This window comes from Bipolaris zeicola, assembly GCF_000523435.1.
Source record: "Bipolaris zeicola 26-R-13 unplaced genomic scaffold scaffold_44, whole genome shotgun sequence".
In the NCBI taxonomy this organism is placed as follows: domain Eukaryota; kingdom Fungi; phylum Ascomycota; class Dothideomycetes; order Pleosporales; family Pleosporaceae; genus Bipolaris; species Bipolaris zeicola.
Window position 1 is genome coordinate 41,408 of NW_006912093.1, and position 17,882 is coordinate 59,289.

Sequence of the window (17,882 nt, forward strand, 5' to 3'; positions counted from 1 at the left end):
CTCCTCGTCTTGCGATCCTTTAGTAGTTAGCATTTGTTTTGGTTGTCCAAAATGACAGCAACAAGTACGCTCCCTGAAAGCGGGCATGAAGAGACCCCAAACCTTACGGGTATGATAGAAAAGTGTGCAGGGAATTTAGTGGACTTATCTAACGTCCTGACACAGATACTGAAGCTCCGGCTTCACTACATGAAAATTCGGCCGACGAAGAATCGGTTGTTGAATATACCCCGCGAGAGAGCGTCGACCTCGACAACATATGTCTACCAGAGTATACCCCACTGGTGACAAACGAAGAACGCACAATAGACGCAGAAGAGATTCGAAACACAAAGTCGCGTGTAGAAGACCAGTCCACAGAGCACGAGAATCATCCAACACAACGCTCGCTATCGCCGGCACACGAGGACCACCAAGGACAACTACCTCCTTCCCCAGCTTATGAAGAGCACCAAACACAGAGAACTGGCTCGCCAACATATGAAGACCATGATTCCCAAATATCTCTGCAACGGCCGTTAGACTCGCATTATCAGAGTGATGATGTGCAGCAGGGCCGTTTTCCCGACGACCACACACCTATTGGAGAAGGCACGCCGCTCGTAGATCCAATATCTGCATCGCACGTACGCTACTACCACCTTGCCGACCCAGTAGTAGCAGAGAACCATGCTGGAGTATGCTCATGCAGTATACTGCACGACCGGCCCGCAGTGTGGCTAGTTAAGAAGAAGAAGAACATAGCACTCTCGAGTCTTGCGGCAGCCATACTAACCAAAGAAGGACTTTTAGAGGCCAAAGAGCTCCAGCTGTCAGTCGAGTACCATAAGCCCTGGCTAGAAACATGAATCAAGCTAACGATGATGCAAGCATTACTAAAGATACAGCCATGGAGCGTGACCCCACCGACCCCATATCTGGCGCCCTACTCGGCTGCTACGACGTTGTCGGTGGCATCATGCTGGGTCTCGCCGCGGGCCCTATCGAACTAGGCAAGCAAGCCAGTCCCTTATTCCACGCCTCGCATTCGGCCAAAGAGTCCCCTTCCCAGACCACCGAGGAAGAGCCTAAATCCACTTCTACACCTTCGTCAGACTCGAAACGCATACCCCATGCCGCCGGCAAAGTCGCGCTTGGCACGGCCAAGGGTCTTGGCCGCGTCGTAACAACCAGTCTAAAGAGCCCTGCGCTGATCATGCACAGCGTCACGAGGGGCTTCCACAATCTGCCCAAGACGTACGGCGAAGAAGTGCGGGTATACGAGGAGGTGACAGGATTAAGGAGCGGTCTGTTGGTGAGCGCAAAAAGCTTTGGCCACGGCCTTGGTGATGGCATCCGTGATTTTGCTACTAAACCCATTGATGGTGCAGAGAAGAACGGCATCATTGGGTTTAGTGCCGGCCTCGTGACGGGGATTGCCAACCTGGCTTTTAAGCCTGCTGCTGGTTAGTTCTCTTCTTTCTTTTTTAGTTGTGGCTCTTCTGAACTGGTTTGCTTCATTTGAATGTTTCTAACTTGGGAAAATTATTCTAGGCGCTTGCGGGCTTGTAGGGTACTCGTCGGTGGGCGTGTACAAGGCGATTCGGAACATTGGGTCGCCTAAGACTGAGGATCCAGCGGAGGCTATGATGAAAGTGGGGGAAGCGGAGTATCAGCATGTGAGTGATGCGGATAAATTGTTTATTGTTAGGCTTTGGTGCCAGATTCATATGCGCATACGGATAGATTAGGTTCTTGTCTGATTTCGAACATGTCGCAATGAAGCTGTACGTAACGATCTATAACTGCTCCCCTCTTCTCGTGAAGTATGGTCTAAGCCACTAGTCCTATTGGTTTGATAATAGTTTTGGAGGATGTTCTGGCGCATGCCCGGTTGAGACCAAAACAATTGAAGAGTACCGAGCTTCGTAACCTTCATATCTCCGTATGATAGATACGAACAGGTCGCGATTTCGGTCATTTTAGTAGGCCTCGAGTAGTGTGTAGTCATCAATCAGGATTGAGATACGTTGTATATAAGCATGATCTGCTCGCCTCAACGCCTATTAGGAAGCGGAGGGCTGTTTCTTGTACTCCCAGAAAGTTGATCTTGTTAAGTAATGACTAAGCTGCCATTTCTGTGTTTGGTTAGTAGATGATGTCTTCTTTTGGCCATGCAACGTACCACGACTGTCTGTGTTTCAAAATACTTTGACCAACCTGGGTTCTCTGCAAGGTCGACAACAACGTCCCAAGGCCACTCTTCAGATTCGAGCTCGACGAGAGTAAAGTATTTGTGAAGATTCTTGTTATCCAAACAAGTTCTTTTCTGGTCTTTGTCCACAACGACTGCACGGTCGAGCTTAAAGAGACGAAAACGCAGCACATCAGGTGAGCTGGAAATGGTAGGTCCAACGACTTCATAGTAATACTTCAAAATTTCCTCTTCTTTGGCATCATCGACCGTCCATTCCATGGCTGCTATGCTCGCGACGTGTTCGATGTCTGGCAGAATTAGCCTCGGGGTGTGCTTCGTTCAGACCGATATTCTTACCTGGACTTCCGTTGCCCTCAAATTCTTCGTTCTGCCACCTTTTGACTTCTCGGTATGACCTGACGTCGAAGTTCACATGCTTGAGCGGATCAATTTTTGCCGCCTCCAGGTGATCAGACACGACATCGACTTTTTTGTTTGTCCGGGCAACATCTTTGACTTCGTAGACTGTAAGGAAGGGCCATGGCGCATCTAGTTTTCCGACTGGCTCATGCTCCATGCCGCTCGCAGTGACTTCGCAATGTATCGAGTGCATAGCTTCCACGTTGCGCTGTTGCGGCAAGAATTCGTTCTCGTACCATTCCACCGCTTCCTCTGGCAGGTTTGCCCAGGCGCAGACAACACCTGACATCTTGCTCCAACTTGCTGCGGCGAATGGGACGTAGAGAGTAGTGTATATTCGATGTCAGTCCAAACGTGCGAACCGCTCCTCCGAATCCAGTGGTGGCAGTCGTGGGCTAAGCAGCGAGCAGCGGGAATAAATGGGATGAGGACCAGGGAAGACAGATAGCATGCAACGTGACGCGGCCGGGACTAGTAAAGCTATGTACGCTGAAGCCCAAGGCACTATGCAGGATGATATCTGACGGCCGGCAGTAGTGGCCCGACCGCAATTTTCGCAACCAGACTATGTTAGCAGTATACGTAGCGGCGGTATGCGTGCCGTCAGCGAACCAATGGAAGCCAGCAGTGCTAAGTGTGATTGGCAGCGCAAACCTCAGAAGCAAGTGAAGAAATTCTTGCTGAGCATGGGCTAACGTGCATGCATAGTAGGAGATCAACGCTCTCCACCACGAGTCGCCTCCCCCTGACTCGGAGACAAAGACAGTGCGCCTGACGCGGGGATGTCCAAGACGTGTGCCAGACCTTGCATGGCTTGACCCGTATCCGTGTGCGGAGCAAAGTCCATCGGAGATTTTGCGGATAATCCTGGTTGGTGCATACCAGGCGACGGCGTGTAGATGTAAGCAAATACTAGATAAAATGGCAGCACCCAAAGGCACCTCTTGCCCGGTGAGCCACAGCTGTATACGCCTTTTCAGGACTAGCGTCGGCATCTTTTCGGCATGTGGCTGACCCCTGCATCTGAGGTCGCCTGAAGGATGCTGCACAACCTCTCCCAACACACTGGCCACCTCGTCGTACTGCTTATTAGTATACACCAGACATATATGGCAGATGCGTAATGATATCTCCCTTGATTCACCGTCTACGAATGATTAAATCACCTTTCGGACCGGCCAAGGAAAAATAATGCCCTGCACATCGGTCGGCTCGGTACGTACTGCGCGGCCTTGCGCATGAAATGCAGAAACTTCGCCCCTCGTATCGTTTACTACACATGCTTATCAGATCTGGCCAATGTGTCCAGGATTTGAAATGAACAACACAGAAAGTGTCCGGATAACACCCGCACCACGTCAAGAAGGATATTGCATCTATGCGTACTTGATTGAGGTGAGCAGATCGGGGCCCACTGCCCCTGGTCTGACGGATTATATTACATACGTAGGGTGCTCGCTGTCAAGACGAGGCATTGTTTTGTGGCGTCGTCAAGTGCCAATGGAGCCACTGGATCCAGCTCGTTAAGCAGGGCGCCTCAGTACATGTATTTTCCCGCATCGGTGGTGTAATATGTAGCTTAAGAAGCCAATGAGAGACAGGAACGTCTCTCAAGGATCTCAACGAGGAAAGTTAAACGTTCACTTGGGCAGGGGTATACTTAGCCTTAGTTCTATCCTTGACAGCTTCACAACAAGCGGTGAGTTCGAGATATTCTCCAAGGCTGGAAGCGCCATGCGGCGAATATCCGTATCATTGCGTTCGTTATTTATGGACGAAGATGTTGAAGATCAGATACTTCCTCTAACCCTGACTGGCTTCTAGTAGAATATATGGATACGCCAAGAGCCGACGGCTTACCATGCTAGATGATCTAGAGAATGTCGTACAGCATATAGTCTATGTGATCTACAGCTACCGAAACTTTCCGATCGAGCTGCAGCATGCTGAGTGTTGTTATGTGTTATTCCCGTTGAAGCTGTACCTTGCAGTGGTTCAACAGGATGGTTTTACTACTATGACATGAAGTTTATTTCTTATAATAACAGCAGCCATATTTACTAAGAGTACATCCTAAGCCAGGTGAGGTTGGAAGTACCGACCATCCGTTGGTCAGTACATACAATAAGGACTCGATATGGCTAAATATGAATGAAATTGCAGGTTGCCTGTATCTAAACAACTTCATCCCACTCTTGGTGAAGATCATGCTTGACAAGATTAAGGTAATAAGCTAGAGTGCACAAGTCGGACACCTAGATCTGGACAAGCTGCGAGCCATCAAGGTTTTCGCCCCAGGTCTCTCATGTGCCCTATTAGGACTTGATTTTGCACTGTATTTACTGGTGAAAGTTCTCACTGTTGAAATGAGAAGATTGAGCTCATACAACATCCTGGATTTGATGTGACATGATGCAGGAAATTGTCACGTGATATGTCGCACACAGTAGCTTATGTCACGTGAGTGTTGCGAAGGAACGACGATATCCTTCACAATTCCGTGAATACCCGGTACCAACACTCGACGCGTCCCAACACGCAGCGTCATTCCAACAGAACAGTAGCTCACCTTTATCAACACACAAGCAAACCATTATTTTACAGTAGCCAACATGAGCACTAAGGAGGTTCCAACACTGACTCTCGCCGGCGCGCGCGTCGCGCTCGAAGCTGCAGAGGCACGAGCCAAAGAAATCAATGTCCCGATGAACATTGCCATTGTGGACAACGCCTGCCATCTTCTCGCATTCGCACGCATGGAAGGCGCTAAATTCACCTCAATCAACACTGCTATCGACAAGGCCTTTACCGCGGCTGGTCATCGCGCTCCAACTTCCATCTACAAAGACGTCGTCTGGCCTGGTGGACCCGCTTTCGGAATCAACCACAGCAACGGAGGCCGGTTTATGACGATTGCGGGTGGAGTTCCGATCAAGAAAGATGGAGCTGTTGTTGGAGCTATAGGATGTAGCACTGGGACGCCGAGTCAAGACGAGGATGTCGCGAGTAAGGGAGTGGAGGCTGTGGAGAAGAGCTTCAGGGTTCAGGCTAAACTTTGAGGAATGCGCTACTTCTTATCTTAGAGGGAACTGATAGTTCAGAAGTGAACTACTTCTTGTCGCCTCTCCCCCGACTTTTCCAAATGTATGGTTACATTGATTGCGAAGCTAAGTAGGGAGATGTTGATCACGGACCCACCTATTCAAGGGATGATAGTCACAAGCTACTGATTACTACACTAGTCGAGATCTTTGTGCAAATCAGAATCGCCAAAGCGCAATTAGATCGCCGTGATAACTGATCTATAGTTTGCCATAACAGGATGTCTTGCCTTTTCTTACGGACATCACTCGCGAATATACCAGAACGCGAAACCCCACTCATCTCATCCCAGGCTTCACGAACCATGGCCAAAGCAAAAGCATTCGAACTCAGATCAAAACCACTAAAGGAAGCAACTTTTATCCCCCAATGTTAAAACCCAAGCTTCCAAACGGCACACCTCAAGCAAAAAAACCCACACATACTACTTCACTGACAACATTGATCCTGAAAAAACCCGCGCTTCTCGGGTACCCCAACATACAAAAGCAACCCACAAAACAGTACCCAAAAAGCACCAAAACCAGCCCAAAATACATCTCAGCCAGGCCCTATAACCACTCGATCCTCCCCCGCTACCACCACCCTCCCCCCCATATCCCTTGCAAAAAAAATCCCCCACCTTCCACCCTATCCAAACCTACACCCCCCTGACCCGACAAACCCCGAATCTTCAAAATATAAGTAAAATAAGTAATCACACCCATCCCACCCGGCCACATCCTAACCCTTGTCGACTTTTACCCCTCACTCTACAAACTTCATACCAAAACTCATGCTGATGTTCTCTCCGGTATCTCCGGCCCCTCTCCATCTACCTCTAGGACTTGCCCTTCAGTAAATGTATTGGGGTATCTTGGGATAAGAAGAATTCGGATACTGGGATGGTGGGTAAAAGTCATATATAAGAGAGAAAGGACTGAAGGTGATAGGAGGAGGGGAAAAAAGACCGGATAATTATTGATCCCGTCGACTGAAACATAGTAATATGTGTGAAATGACCTAATTATCCCACTTTTACCTTTCCTTTTTAAGCACTATCACAATCCCACGTGCGAAAAGATTGGAACAGACGACATGGAAGATAACAAACAAAAAGAAGGAGAATCGTTGCATTTCCCATATCGAATATAAAAAAAACGCTATACAATCTCGTACCATTACTCCTACGCCTCCACTGCTCCACCCAGACATCGGTGTTTGGAAAGAAAGCAAGAAGAGAAAAAAAAGAAGAGGCAAAACGGAGAGTAAGGACCCCCCTAACGTATATTGAAGTTTGTGTCGATAAGAGAGGAAGACAAAGGGAGTCCCCTCAATCAATCCGAATGCCAGTCACTCGCATTGCTCTCACCAAACTCGCTCCTATAGCGCCTAGATGATGCAAAAAAGCACAAAAAAGTCAACAAGCAAACACACACATAATCGCGAGTAGTATACAAAAGATGAGAGATCGATAAGATAGAAGGGAAAAAAAAGAGAAAGAAAGAAGGAGAAGAACACTTACTCATCCCTAGCACCACTCTCCGAGCTCTCCCCTTGCATGGCCAATTTACTCACATCCAGCTTCGACAGGCCACTCTCACCAAGCGTATCACCACCCCACTTGCCCACGCCACCACCAGGGCCAACACCGCCTTCAACCAACGTCTTAAGCATATCCTTGAGCTCCGCGACTTCCTTCCTCAGCGCGCGGACCTCAAGAACCGCAGTGTCGAATTCAACATTGGGCTTGCAAGCCTGCACCTTCTTATCCCATCCATCAGCCTCAAAGTCGCAGCCATGGAGCACCTGCTCCCACTCCATCGTCACGTCTTCGTCATCTTCGCCGCGACGCCGGTTTTCTTTTACAACCCAAGCCTCCTGCTGCTCGAGCATGGCGGTGATGAGGAGGAGCGGGGAGTAGATTACAGCCATGACCATATCGTTGAGACGATCGTAGCGTTTCTGATCCATCCACCATTCAAAGGGGAGGATGAGGAAGACCATTTCAATGAGATTGAACGGGGCAATGAAGACGTTTTCGTCGGGGGCGCGCACGAATTGCATTGTTTTCTGGGAGAAGAGCGCCATGTATTCGTCGATTGCGGCGGAGGTGATGTCTTCGTAGGCCGAGTTGTATAGGGCAATGAGGACATTGAGTAGGATGACCATGACAACAAAGGTAAAAATGTAGTAGAGGATTATACCGAATGGAGGCTGTGTGGCGCACGGATTAGCTTTATGACAAGATGAAAAGGTTAGTAGAAGATACTTACGGAGAAGTTATCAAAGCCTTCGAATTCGGGGGATTGCATGATGGCGTTGAGCATGGCTTGCATGATGAATACAGTGTCGTCCAGCAGATTGTTGTCCACGACGTCGAGACTAATGAAAGCCTGGAAGAAACCAATAATAACAACAAACAAGAGCATGAAGAATATGAGCGACTCGCGCATCATAACCTTGAGCACAACCAACATGGCGCCAAAGAAACGTAGCGAGTCGAGATAGAGCAAAAGACGAATCCAAAACATAGGCGCAGTAAAAGCCAAGAAGTCGTAGCTCATCTTGTTGAAGTAGTCGCGCCTGCCATCCTCATCGGTGCTCCTGGGGTGCCCAAATGCAACGATGCGCAGGACAAACGAGATTGTAAGCAGGGCGTACATTGTGCTGTTGAACATGTTCCAAAAGGAAATGTAGTACCGGCCGACCTTCCAGAACTTGTTTGCCTCATCGCATATGAAGCCGAGCGTAAAGAGATACAGCAAGCACTCGACGATATCAAAATCGCCCGAAGGATTGATAGTGTTAATGGCACCAGTGAAGAGGCCCAGGTAGATGAAGGACATGCCAATTTGGACCCAGTTCTGGTACTTGGGCACTCGCATGCGGTCCGGGTCCAGATGGGCCCAGTAGCTAGTGTTTGTCTTGTGGTCGTACGTAACAAAACGGCTTGGGTCCTCATCGTCCTGGACAATCCATCCGCGCCACAGATAGTTGATGCACTTTTGGTATCCCGACGATCCAATGACTGTCACAGCGTGCAAATCGACCGCCTTCTCTACAGCGTTGGCAGGCACAGAGGGCTCACCGTCGACCAGTGTCGAGTACCGCTTGAGCAGGACCTCTTCAAAGAGGTAGTTGATATCCTCTTCCTCCTCGATCAAGCGCTTTGCCATGACCTCGGCTGCCACAGCACGAACATGGTGCAGGTCGGCATCCCACAGCTCGGACTTTGCTTGTATGCTGAACCACTTCTTGACATGCAGCAAGCAGTATACGACACAGGCACTGTGCTCGGGAGCTCCCGCCTCGCGCGCCGTCTTCAGCACGGCGTCGGTTATGATCTGGCTATGGGCGCGCGTGACCTGGTCCTCTTCGAGCTCGCAGGGAATAACCTGCTCGATCTGATGTTTCAATCGCAGGGCCACTACCGTGACATCTTTGGGATCAATGGGCGGGGGCGGCATATGGCGTTCGCGGTGGGCGGTCGGCAGCACTGGCACATGTTAGCTGTGTATTCTCCGCCTAGGGCCGCAATCCAAAAGCTCTCGTACGCGCGCTCGTCTCATCATGCACCCTGTGTCTCCTATCGTGGCCCTCACTGGAGCTGAACAGCTCGCCCCACCTGACCATTATTGCGGCAGGTATTTAACTGGGATATCAGGCTTGTGATGCGTATCCTTGGCCCGAGGTGGAGAGTAAGCCCCGTCGAATTGCTCCAAGAAGTGCGGAACAAAAAAGAATAGGCGGTAACAAAGAGCGACAGCAAAGCAGCCGACAAGATAGCAGAAATGCTTGGTCCAACAAGGATTGCGCCGGCTAGCGTTTGGCTGCAAAGGCGCCAAAAAGCTGGATTGACGACGCTCGCAAACCCACATGTGCAGCGTCATGGCGCCCATCTCCCGCCCACTCCACGCGGCCCAAGCTCCTCTTCTGCTCTCTTCTCCGCCCCTCTCCGCCCTTCAACGCCGCGCCTTGTCATTCTTGGATCTTGGATTCGCTTTTGATTAGAGGCCTTTTTGAATTGATTTCTTTCTTTCTTTCGTTCTTTCGTTCTTCTTCTCATACACTCAAGCTCCTCTTCTCCAAAGAAATAGCTGGAAAACAGGTGCCGGACAGGACGGATGCTATACATACATTGTGGATGCTCTCGCAAAACGCTGGAATCCCTTTGTATCATCGACGCCTCCAACGCCGGTAGTCACTTTTTGACCCTTGCTTTCCCATCGTGATCATCATTGCTCGTACCAAATCATTCTCCTGCTCCCCAAGCCCGCTTAATCAGCCTCGGCAACACCACCCTCGTCGCTCGTGCTCTCATCCTCGTCTCCGCTAACCTCCTGGTTCTCACGCTCGCGCTTCTCCATGAGCGCTGCCAGCTCCGCGTCGTCGTTCTCCGTAACCGCCTTGGGTGCCATCTTGACCTGGCAGTCGCCGCCTGCTTTTGAAATGTTCTCCTTGATGTCCAGGATGGCTTGTTCGAGGCACGCGATACCTGCGTTCTTGTCCAGACATTGCGAGGTGAGAACTGCCGACATGTTAGTAACTGTTCTCTACATGCAGAAATATCTTCAAACATACCGTAGAGAGGTGGCGACACCAGCTTGACCTTGACCTGGTTCTCGGGTGTGTTCTTGGCCTCTGCACATCGCAGAGCCTCCTTGACAGCATCGATACCCTCGTATCCGAAGCACGTAACTGCAAAAAATCAGCAACACGTCCATATCTCATAATCGCTATCCACATACCCTCGATATCCGAGCGGACCTTGGTGGGTTGTGGTGTCAACCTCTTGCCAATATAACTCTGCAGCTCCTCCTTGACAACCTCATTGGGGAACGTAACATCATTCCAGACCTCCGGGTTGGTAATGCTCAGTTTGAATGCATCAATCGAGTGTCCGTACTTCTTGTTCAGTGGCCATCCGATCGTCTGGTAAATCTCCTCAATCGGCGTCTGCGTCTTCTCCGCAACGTGACGCATGATGCTGTGCACCATCTTGGACTTGTTGTATCGCTCCTCGCACTTGACAATGTCCTCGGGAGACACTCGGCGCTTTGACAAGTCAATGTAGCCCTTGTCCTTGTCAACACGTAGTACGACGACGACTTCGTTGCGGCCCACGCGAATCAACTTTTGGATAGATCGGATACGTCGTCGCGACAGTTCAGAGAGAAGAATCATGCCGTCAATGTTGTCTACGTTTCGTTAGTTGGGGCTTCGTTCGCTTGCACTGTTTGTGATTCTTGAAAACCTACCATATTCCAGTAGCTTTACGTATGCACCCATCTCGGCGATTTGCTTGACATTAACCATGACGAAGCTCTCCACCTCAGGGTACTTCTCCTCGTAAAACCGGCAATTCGCGAACGACATGTTGGATATGTTTCTTTTGATCGTCTACTGATGTATGGATGGGGTGTGGAGGGTTTGGTGAGGGACCGTGGGTTGTTTCGCTCGATCACTCGCTTCGTGTGTGGTATCGATTTTTCCCTTTTAAGCCTAAGGTGGTAGGTGAGGCCCAGGAGTAGTTTTTACTTTCAACGGGAAAGCAAAAATGGTAAAGTCGTGTGCAGAGTGGACCGTCGTCGATGTTGGGCAAAGTGACTCAAAGATTTGCCCAACCCACTGTGTGAGACCTTCGCCCCGCCGCTCACGCGTGGGGCAAATCGCGCTAGGCTGGTTTGGGAAAGGCAGGTAGTCGACGTCGCTTGCCCATGTGAGGGACTTGAGCGAGTGCAACACCCCAAAAAGTGATGGAGGCAATGGGAGGGGAAAAAGCAATCACTCGGAATTTGTCATTTATTTCAATATCATTGTGGAATCACAACTTGTCATTCCTTTCTTTCTCTCTGCAAGTATCTACTACAAGACCATATCACCCCCATATCCTCGATCTGTTCCCTATCGAACGAAGAAGACTCATCTAGCCATTACTACTACACTTCCATTACCCACATTCTTTGCTATCAGTAAGACCGAAAATCGGCAGACAAGATCCCCAACATACCCTCCCATCTAAGCTCCCAAAAGCGCCAAGACGACACCTCCAACAAGCACAATACCAGCCACGTTCTTAGCATCCGTAGCAGCGTTGAACTCAGGCGAGGTATAAGGAGATGAGTAAGAAGCACCAGGCGAAGCACCCGTTCCCGTCGGGAGAACAGCGCTGGAGTTAGCGTGATGCGAGTGCGAGAAGGTAAGCGTAGGCGTAGCCACGGGAACCGTCGAGTTGGCAGGGACGTTGTAAGGCGGCTTAGTCGTGGAGGTAGCGGTTTTGGTTTCGTGCAAGGTAGCAGTCGAAATCGTCTGTATTATTAGTAACCAGATCAATCAACAGTGAGACAGCGGGGTTTGTGTAAACAGAATGGGTGACACACAGTGGACTTAACTGGGATCAAGGAGACATGAACAGACTTGTCGAGGCCAGAAGTAACAGCAGAAGAGTGAGCAGCCGTGCTAGGGTTTGCAGTTACAGTCACCGTGGTGGGAGGCACAACCTGAGTCACTGTCGTCGTGTCGCACGTCTTGCTGTGAGCGTCCGGCAGGCTGGAGACAAAGGTGACGGAGGTGACGAGGTGGATCGACGTGACTGCGGAGGCGGCTCCAGAGGAGAACGCAGTGCTGGCAACAGCGACGTTGATGAGCGCCGTAGCGGCGAGGAGGAGTGCCTTGAGCATAGCCATTGCGGTTGGTAGGTAGTAGTTTTGAACGAGTGTAGTTGAAAACTGAAAGTAAACTTGTGATATTAACGAGAGTAGCTCTGGTTCAGATAGAGAGGAGAAGAGGTTATGACCTACCGCTGCGGGGTATTTATCGTAGAGGGGGGCGTTTGCTGTGTGGGGTGGACCGTGCGGTAGTGTAGTAAGTGAAAGCAAAGACCGCTAAAACCTGTTGCGCAATAAGCTCGGAAATTAGAAGTGCGATAAAGAACCTCCCAGTCCGTTGAGGCGTTGCATAGTGAGGGCGGTGGGCTGAACATGCAATGGTCGTTCACTTAAACTAAGTACCCAGGTAGCCAGCAGTATAGCATATCAGGGGTGCTCACACTTCTCGAGCGCAACAAGCTGAGGTTGAAGTAACAAATGTGGTATTACTGGCTATTAAACAATGTTAATAAACGCTAAATATGCTCAATATGAATGCTAGCCATCATCAAAACGCCAATGCCCTCCACCATACAACAACATTCCAGTGTACATATGATACAAGCATCCTGCATTACCTCAGAACCCACCTCGGTCCTCTGCGCCGTAACATACCAATTCATATCCTAACCCCATATCGCTCACTGAATACTCTCTTCTAGTCTAAAGTCTGCGGCACTCCCCTGCACTCTCTCAATCTCATTCTGAATTGCCAGCACCCAATGGTCGCGCTCTGCACGTGACCGAGCCCTAAAAACCACGCTACGACCTTTGCTCCCCAGCTTGGCCACTCTCTTCAACTTGGTCCTCTTTCCTTCTTTTCGATTCTGTTCACCGCCCCCGGCGCCCTCTTCAGCGCGGAACCAACTCTTGGCCTTTCCATGCCAGATGACAAACGTTGTCATAACGTCTTCGTCAGTTGATGTCCATCCGTCTTCGAGGTATATCCGCGGAAGTGCGTGGTGCCCTGGCTTATTCGCATCAAAAGTTTGATTTTGATATAGCAAATCGTTCTCGGTGAGAAGACCAGAGTAGATGTAGCAGTCTTTGAGGTCCAGATTGGCCATTCGCTCATGGTGTATATGCGCGAGTTGTTTTCCACTTCTGCTTCGCAGTACATCGCGAAAGATAAGAAGTGTGCCAGCGGTGAGCAGGACGCTGCACCGCGTAAAGGGAGCATGTATACGAGGCTTACGGTAAAGCATTCCGCTCATGTGAATAGGTCGGCAGCAAGCGATGCCACACATGTTGTAAAGCTCAGGCGAAGCAAAGGACTGCGTTACCTCCCACTTGCGAGCAAATTGACCAACATGCGCTTCAGTCTCTTCGTCAATCTTAAGGGCGCTAAGGTTACGACTGCGTGTGGATTTGTAGAGAGCAATATCAGATGCAGTGCGATGCTTCCAGTACTTGACAAGGGCACGGAGATGCTGTATCCATTCTTTTCGACGGGCTTTGTTCGCAGCCTAATGACCACGTTAGCGCGGCACATGAATAAACACTGTACAGACACATACCTGTAGACGAATGATGAGGCCGTTCTTCATGACTAGCTCAAGGGTACGATCAAGATCCAGGTCATTAGTCACTCCGTCGTTGTTCATAGAGTCATCAATGTCTTCGTCAAAGTCCACATCCGAGCCTTCCTCAAGGTCCTCGTCAGCAGCACTAGCACCCAATCGGGCTTTGCGGACTTTGACAACATCAGTCAGGTTGATGTAACCGTCGCAGTTGAGGAGATTTTGTTCTTTGCGCTCGGCCTCATCTGCTGCATCCTCATCGCGCAGCCGCCTGGCCTCGGTCGTGCCAGAGTGACCCTCCATGAGCCATTCAATTTGACCATGCTGCAGACTGTATGGGTTTACTGCCCAGCTGTCTGGTACCGCGTCTCTAACTGCATCTGGTGTTGGCACGGTCGCATTCTCTGAAGCAGGTAGCTTTGGAGGCGGTGGTGGAGTCGCTTTGGTCGGGCGAGAAAAGACCAAGTACTGGTCATGACTAGCAAAGTACAGTTGCTTGTGGTACATGAGCCCTAGGCGCTTAGACCGACCCCGTTGTCCAGTAAGCCGAATGAGGAAGCCTTCAACTGGAACTGGCTCGGTAAGCGTCTTGTGCTTCTTTCGCGTAATGGCAGTCGTGGGGTAATGCGTCTTGGGTCGCAGCTCCAGCTCATGTGATTTGAGCATAGCAATGGTGCCATACATCTTGCGTTCGTTGGCTCCGTGTATCCATTCAAGCCGGTCGTAGCGCTTCCAGGCAAGACCAATGCGTTGGTCTTTCATCCATGATGCCAGGACATCGGCCCATTGCGGTTCGTCTTCCAGTTGCTCCAGACAGCGTCGTATGAGATTCTCTGCAACAGCCTCCTCTTCTTGCATAGTTTTTAGGAGAGCCTCTTCAGTATCATCTGCGCAATGTACTTTATTCTGAGAGGATTCTAGCTGCGCAAAAGGATTTACTATGCTCACACTTAGGCTCATGTCAGGTATATTGATTTGAAGTTCAGAAGCCCGTTGCCAACCAAGTATGTTCCTGATGAAGGTATACCATTCAGCAGCGCTCGAGGAAGTGCGAGCTTGCATAATGAAGATCAAGGTCTCAGGACGTCTTGGCGTTGAGACGACCACAGTCTTGTCGAGCGCAGAATACAGATTGGCCTTGCTGGTCTTGCGACTGAGTGGAATTTCATATGCCGCCTTTTTGCTCGCGCCCGCATTTTCGATTTCTGGAATGACTCGAGTCTGGTAGAATTGCAGCACGAAATCAGCACCATCAACGTGACTGTGGCGGCAGACAACCATGTATTCGCGCCACTTGTTCTTGACGCGAGACACGACTCTTTGGCTGACGTTCTCATCAAAATCTTCCGGAACCTCTGCTGCAGCATCAACACGAACGAGCATGCGCTCCATCTTGACAACGAGCCCCTCTTTGATATTCTTTCGTCGAACCCTGGTACCTGCTCGCTGGACCGTCATCTGCGCCTTCTTTGCTTTGAGGTGGATGGCTGCACGCCTCGAATTTTCCGGGACATCGAATTTGACCAGATTTCGCATAGTCGACTTCTTGCGCGTCAACTCTCCTGACGAGGCGTCTACATCCTGTGCTTGCCCAGAGGAAGAAGACATCATTTCAGACTTTCTCCTGACCTTGGCCAGTATACCTTTGGCGGGTGGGTTTGGGTCGATGTCAGCGAGAGCGGGTGCCTTGTTGGTGTCAGCGTTGGGCAACAGAGACGACGTTGAATTAGCATCTACAGAAGCAGCTCCAGTGGTTGACGCAGGATGTCCATGGCTCTCTATGCTAAGTAGCGGGCGCTTGCCCAGCGACTTTGATCCTGGCTCGCTTCCATTCGAAGGGACTTGTAGGCCGTTTTGCTCTACCGGGTGTTGTTCCTCCTGCTGAGGGTCTTGGTCTTCTGTGATTTCGCTATTGTCTGGCTCTGTTATTGGTACAGAGGACGCAGTGACAAATGTCTTTTCGCTTGACCGTCGTGTTGTCAGAGGAGGGGCGGGGATGTCTTGGTTGTGGTCATGGTGGGTGTCGTCGTCATCGCTGTCCCCGTCCTCGTCCTCAGGCTCAGAAGGCGCGTCAACCCAGTGCTCTTCTTCCGCTTCCGTCACCACATCCTTTCTGTTGTCTGAACTGCGGGGTATTTGCAAGGCAGGTGGTGAGGCCGCAGTCGCGGCAGCTTTTCCATTTGCGCCGCTTGCCTCGGACGACTGCAAGTCTCCCTTCTGTCCTCCTTCTCGATCCCCCGTCTCTTCCTCCTCGGCGTCGAGTTCTTGGGGCTGGGGGAAGCTGTGCTGAAAGAGGGCGGAAGAACTGGGGCCTTCAAGACCACTCAGTCGTCGCTGGCGAGCGTCGCGGGGGTCCGAGGAAAAGGTTCCAGCGCGGGTCGAGTAGTTGATGCGCAGATGGTGCTTGTACCAGTCGCGTCGATGCTTGTTCAGCCATGCTGTCTAGACGGAGCGTTAGTCTCTGCAGGACTCCAACGGGGCAGGCTGCTGGGGAGAGGGCATACCGGGATAGGACCGATGAAGTAGCGCCTCGAGGTGAGGTGAAGGTGTTCAGGCGTGGCATGTTGCTAATTCTCGTACTCAGCCTATGGCCTGCATAACATGGCAGGGATTGCATACCAATCTCTGCGCAGTATACGAGTCTGGCGGCAGGTTGGTCACCTCAGGCTTATGCCATGAGTGTCGCTCCTGGGTGGGCATTGGACGTTGTCTCCTATCTCGACTTGGCTGCTGGGGGTGCGCTGGTGCAGAATCACGGTAGGCAACTGGGACGCGACATGGAGCTTCAAACAGAGCACATTTAGCGAAAAAAGGAAAAAAGGAAATGCAAGATACACCTGCTTTTCACGTCTGTAGCTTCACATGGGTAGGGAGAGGCAGCCACAAGGCCAGGCTAGCGGGTACGCGACTAGGGAACAAGCAGCAAGGCGGATTTTGAGCTATCGTCATCGCCAGAACACCCCGGTGTCAATCATCATCTGTGCCTCTACTAGCCTGTTTGGCCTTGACCCCAACAACCACTCAACCACCATCAAAAATCAGCAGCACAAAAAGGACTATTCCTCGGTATCTTCTGCCCAAAGTCTAGCGCTGCGACAAATATGGAAGTGCGATTGAAATGCACTGGGCGGCATGGACCGTTCATTCACCCCGCCCTTGGCCCCTACCCCACAGCATAATTTGGTTCCAATTCAGCCAAGCGAACCAACATGTGGCCAGCTCTAGCCAGATTCTATGTTAAACTTCGGAGAAGCATAGTATCGCTCACATGTACTCATGTGGGGGTTTGATACAGGAAAGTGCACGCTAGGCTAGGCCTCTACCCAACCCCTATCCTGTTTCCTTCCATTTGCCAAGTAAGATCTTGGTACTCTCACAGGTTTTTCCGTCCAGTTACACGCATCCTGGGTTGAGTTGTATCGATCAATCTGGTAACTCCAAACATTTCGCATTGAACGATTTTGATACTTCATCAGCACGATTTCCTCAGAAACTGGAATAGAGATCCGAATTTGAACAAATCAAGCAGTTCTGACAAATGCCACAACCAAGTTGTGTTCCATTCGTGTTACGATCAGGTCTGGTCTTATATTTTCTCATACTATTCCCAACGAGAGACAGCCCCTTTCTTTGCTTTTTTTTCTCCAAGACTTCGTACTCGCGCACGGTCCCACGAGTCCTTTTCGCTGGTCTCGACAAACTCAAAATCCGATGCAACTCACATGCAACATCTAGCCGCAGCAATCTATTCCAGGGCGCTAACGACACTCAGCCCGGCAGTTTCACATCTCAACATACCTGTTACGGCAATTCTCCCAAAATCTGTTGATTCTCGTCTCGGATGATCTCCTTCGTGGCGCATGCTTGCGAGGGTCTTCCCAGTAACCACGTTGTCACCGCTGCCTTGTGCATCCGTGCTCTATAGCGAAGGAATCATGATCCTGCACTCCATCTGACTAATATTTCTGTTTCTTTGCTGATAAGGCATACGTTGTTGTCCACAGCTAGAACCTGCATGATGCAAGCCACAGCTTT

General features: G+C 50.4%; 7 protein-coding genes across 7 annotated transcripts; 2 read left to right on the top strand and 5 right to left on the bottom strand.

Moving 5' to 3' along the window:
- Positions 1 to 51: 51 nt before the first annotated feature.
- Positions 52 to 1,730, top strand: COCCADRAFT_91901 (uncharacterized protein; the record flags this gene model as incomplete). The annotated part of the gene is made up of 4 exons (XM_007712460.1): positions 52 to 109; positions 166 to 811; positions 871 to 1,445; positions 1,534 to 1,730. The coding sequence occupies 4 exons, from the start codon at positions 52 to 54 to the stop codon at positions 1,728 to 1,730; spliced, it is 1,476 nt and encodes a 491-aa protein (XP_007710650.1).
- A 315-nt stretch (positions 1,731 to 2,045) lies between these two features.
- COCCADRAFT_35381 (uncharacterized protein) lies at positions 2,046 to 2,885 on the bottom strand (the record flags this gene model as incomplete). Its single annotated transcript, XM_007712461.1, has 3 exons — positions 2,046 to 2,117; positions 2,165 to 2,484; positions 2,534 to 2,885. The coding sequence occupies 3 exons, from the start codon at positions 2,883 to 2,885 to the stop codon at positions 2,046 to 2,048; spliced, it is 744 nt and encodes a 247-aa protein (XP_007710651.1).
- Positions 2,886 to 5,208: 2,323 nt separating this feature from the next.
- COCCADRAFT_3668 (uncharacterized protein) lies at positions 5,209 to 5,655 on the top strand (the record flags this gene model as incomplete). The annotated part of the gene is made up of 1 exon (XM_007712431.1): positions 5,209 to 5,655. The coding sequence occupies one exon, from the start codon at positions 5,209 to 5,211 to the stop codon at positions 5,653 to 5,655; it is 447 nt and encodes a 148-aa protein (XP_007710621.1).
- Positions 5,656 to 7,198: 1,543 nt separating this feature from the next.
- Positions 7,199 to 9,147, bottom strand: COCCADRAFT_3669 (uncharacterized protein; the record flags this gene model as incomplete). The annotated part of the gene is made up of 2 exons (XM_007712432.1): positions 7,199 to 7,894; positions 7,954 to 9,147. The coding sequence occupies 2 exons, from the start codon at positions 9,145 to 9,147 to the stop codon at positions 7,199 to 7,201; spliced, it is 1,890 nt and encodes a 629-aa protein (XP_007710622.1).
- An 810-nt stretch (positions 9,148 to 9,957) lies between these two features.
- On the bottom strand, positions 9,958 to 11,056 carry COCCADRAFT_24926 (uncharacterized protein; the record flags this gene model as incomplete). The annotated part of the gene is made up of 4 exons (XM_007712440.1): positions 9,958 to 10,208; positions 10,262 to 10,378; positions 10,429 to 10,878; positions 10,939 to 11,056. The coding sequence occupies 4 exons, from the start codon at positions 11,054 to 11,056 to the stop codon at positions 9,958 to 9,960; spliced, it is 936 nt and encodes a 311-aa protein (XP_007710630.1).
- A 642-nt stretch (positions 11,057 to 11,698) lies between these two features.
- Positions 11,699 to 12,366, bottom strand: COCCADRAFT_24927 (uncharacterized protein; the record flags this gene model as incomplete). Its single annotated transcript, XM_007712441.1, has 2 exons — positions 11,699 to 11,989; positions 12,061 to 12,366. The coding sequence occupies 2 exons, from the start codon at positions 12,364 to 12,366 to the stop codon at positions 11,699 to 11,701; spliced, it is 597 nt and encodes a 198-aa protein (XP_007710631.1).
- A 602-nt stretch (positions 12,367 to 12,968) lies between these two features.
- On the bottom strand, positions 12,969 to 16,547 carry COCCADRAFT_35386 (uncharacterized protein; the record flags this gene model as incomplete). Its single annotated transcript, XM_007712462.1, has 4 exons — positions 12,969 to 13,793; positions 13,845 to 16,289; positions 16,352 to 16,414; positions 16,467 to 16,547. 4 exons carry the CDS (start codon positions 16,545 to 16,547, stop codon positions 12,969 to 12,971), a joined length of 3,414 nt encoding a protein of 1,137 aa, XP_007710652.1.
- Between the last annotated feature and the right edge of the window lie 1,335 nt (positions 16,548 to 17,882).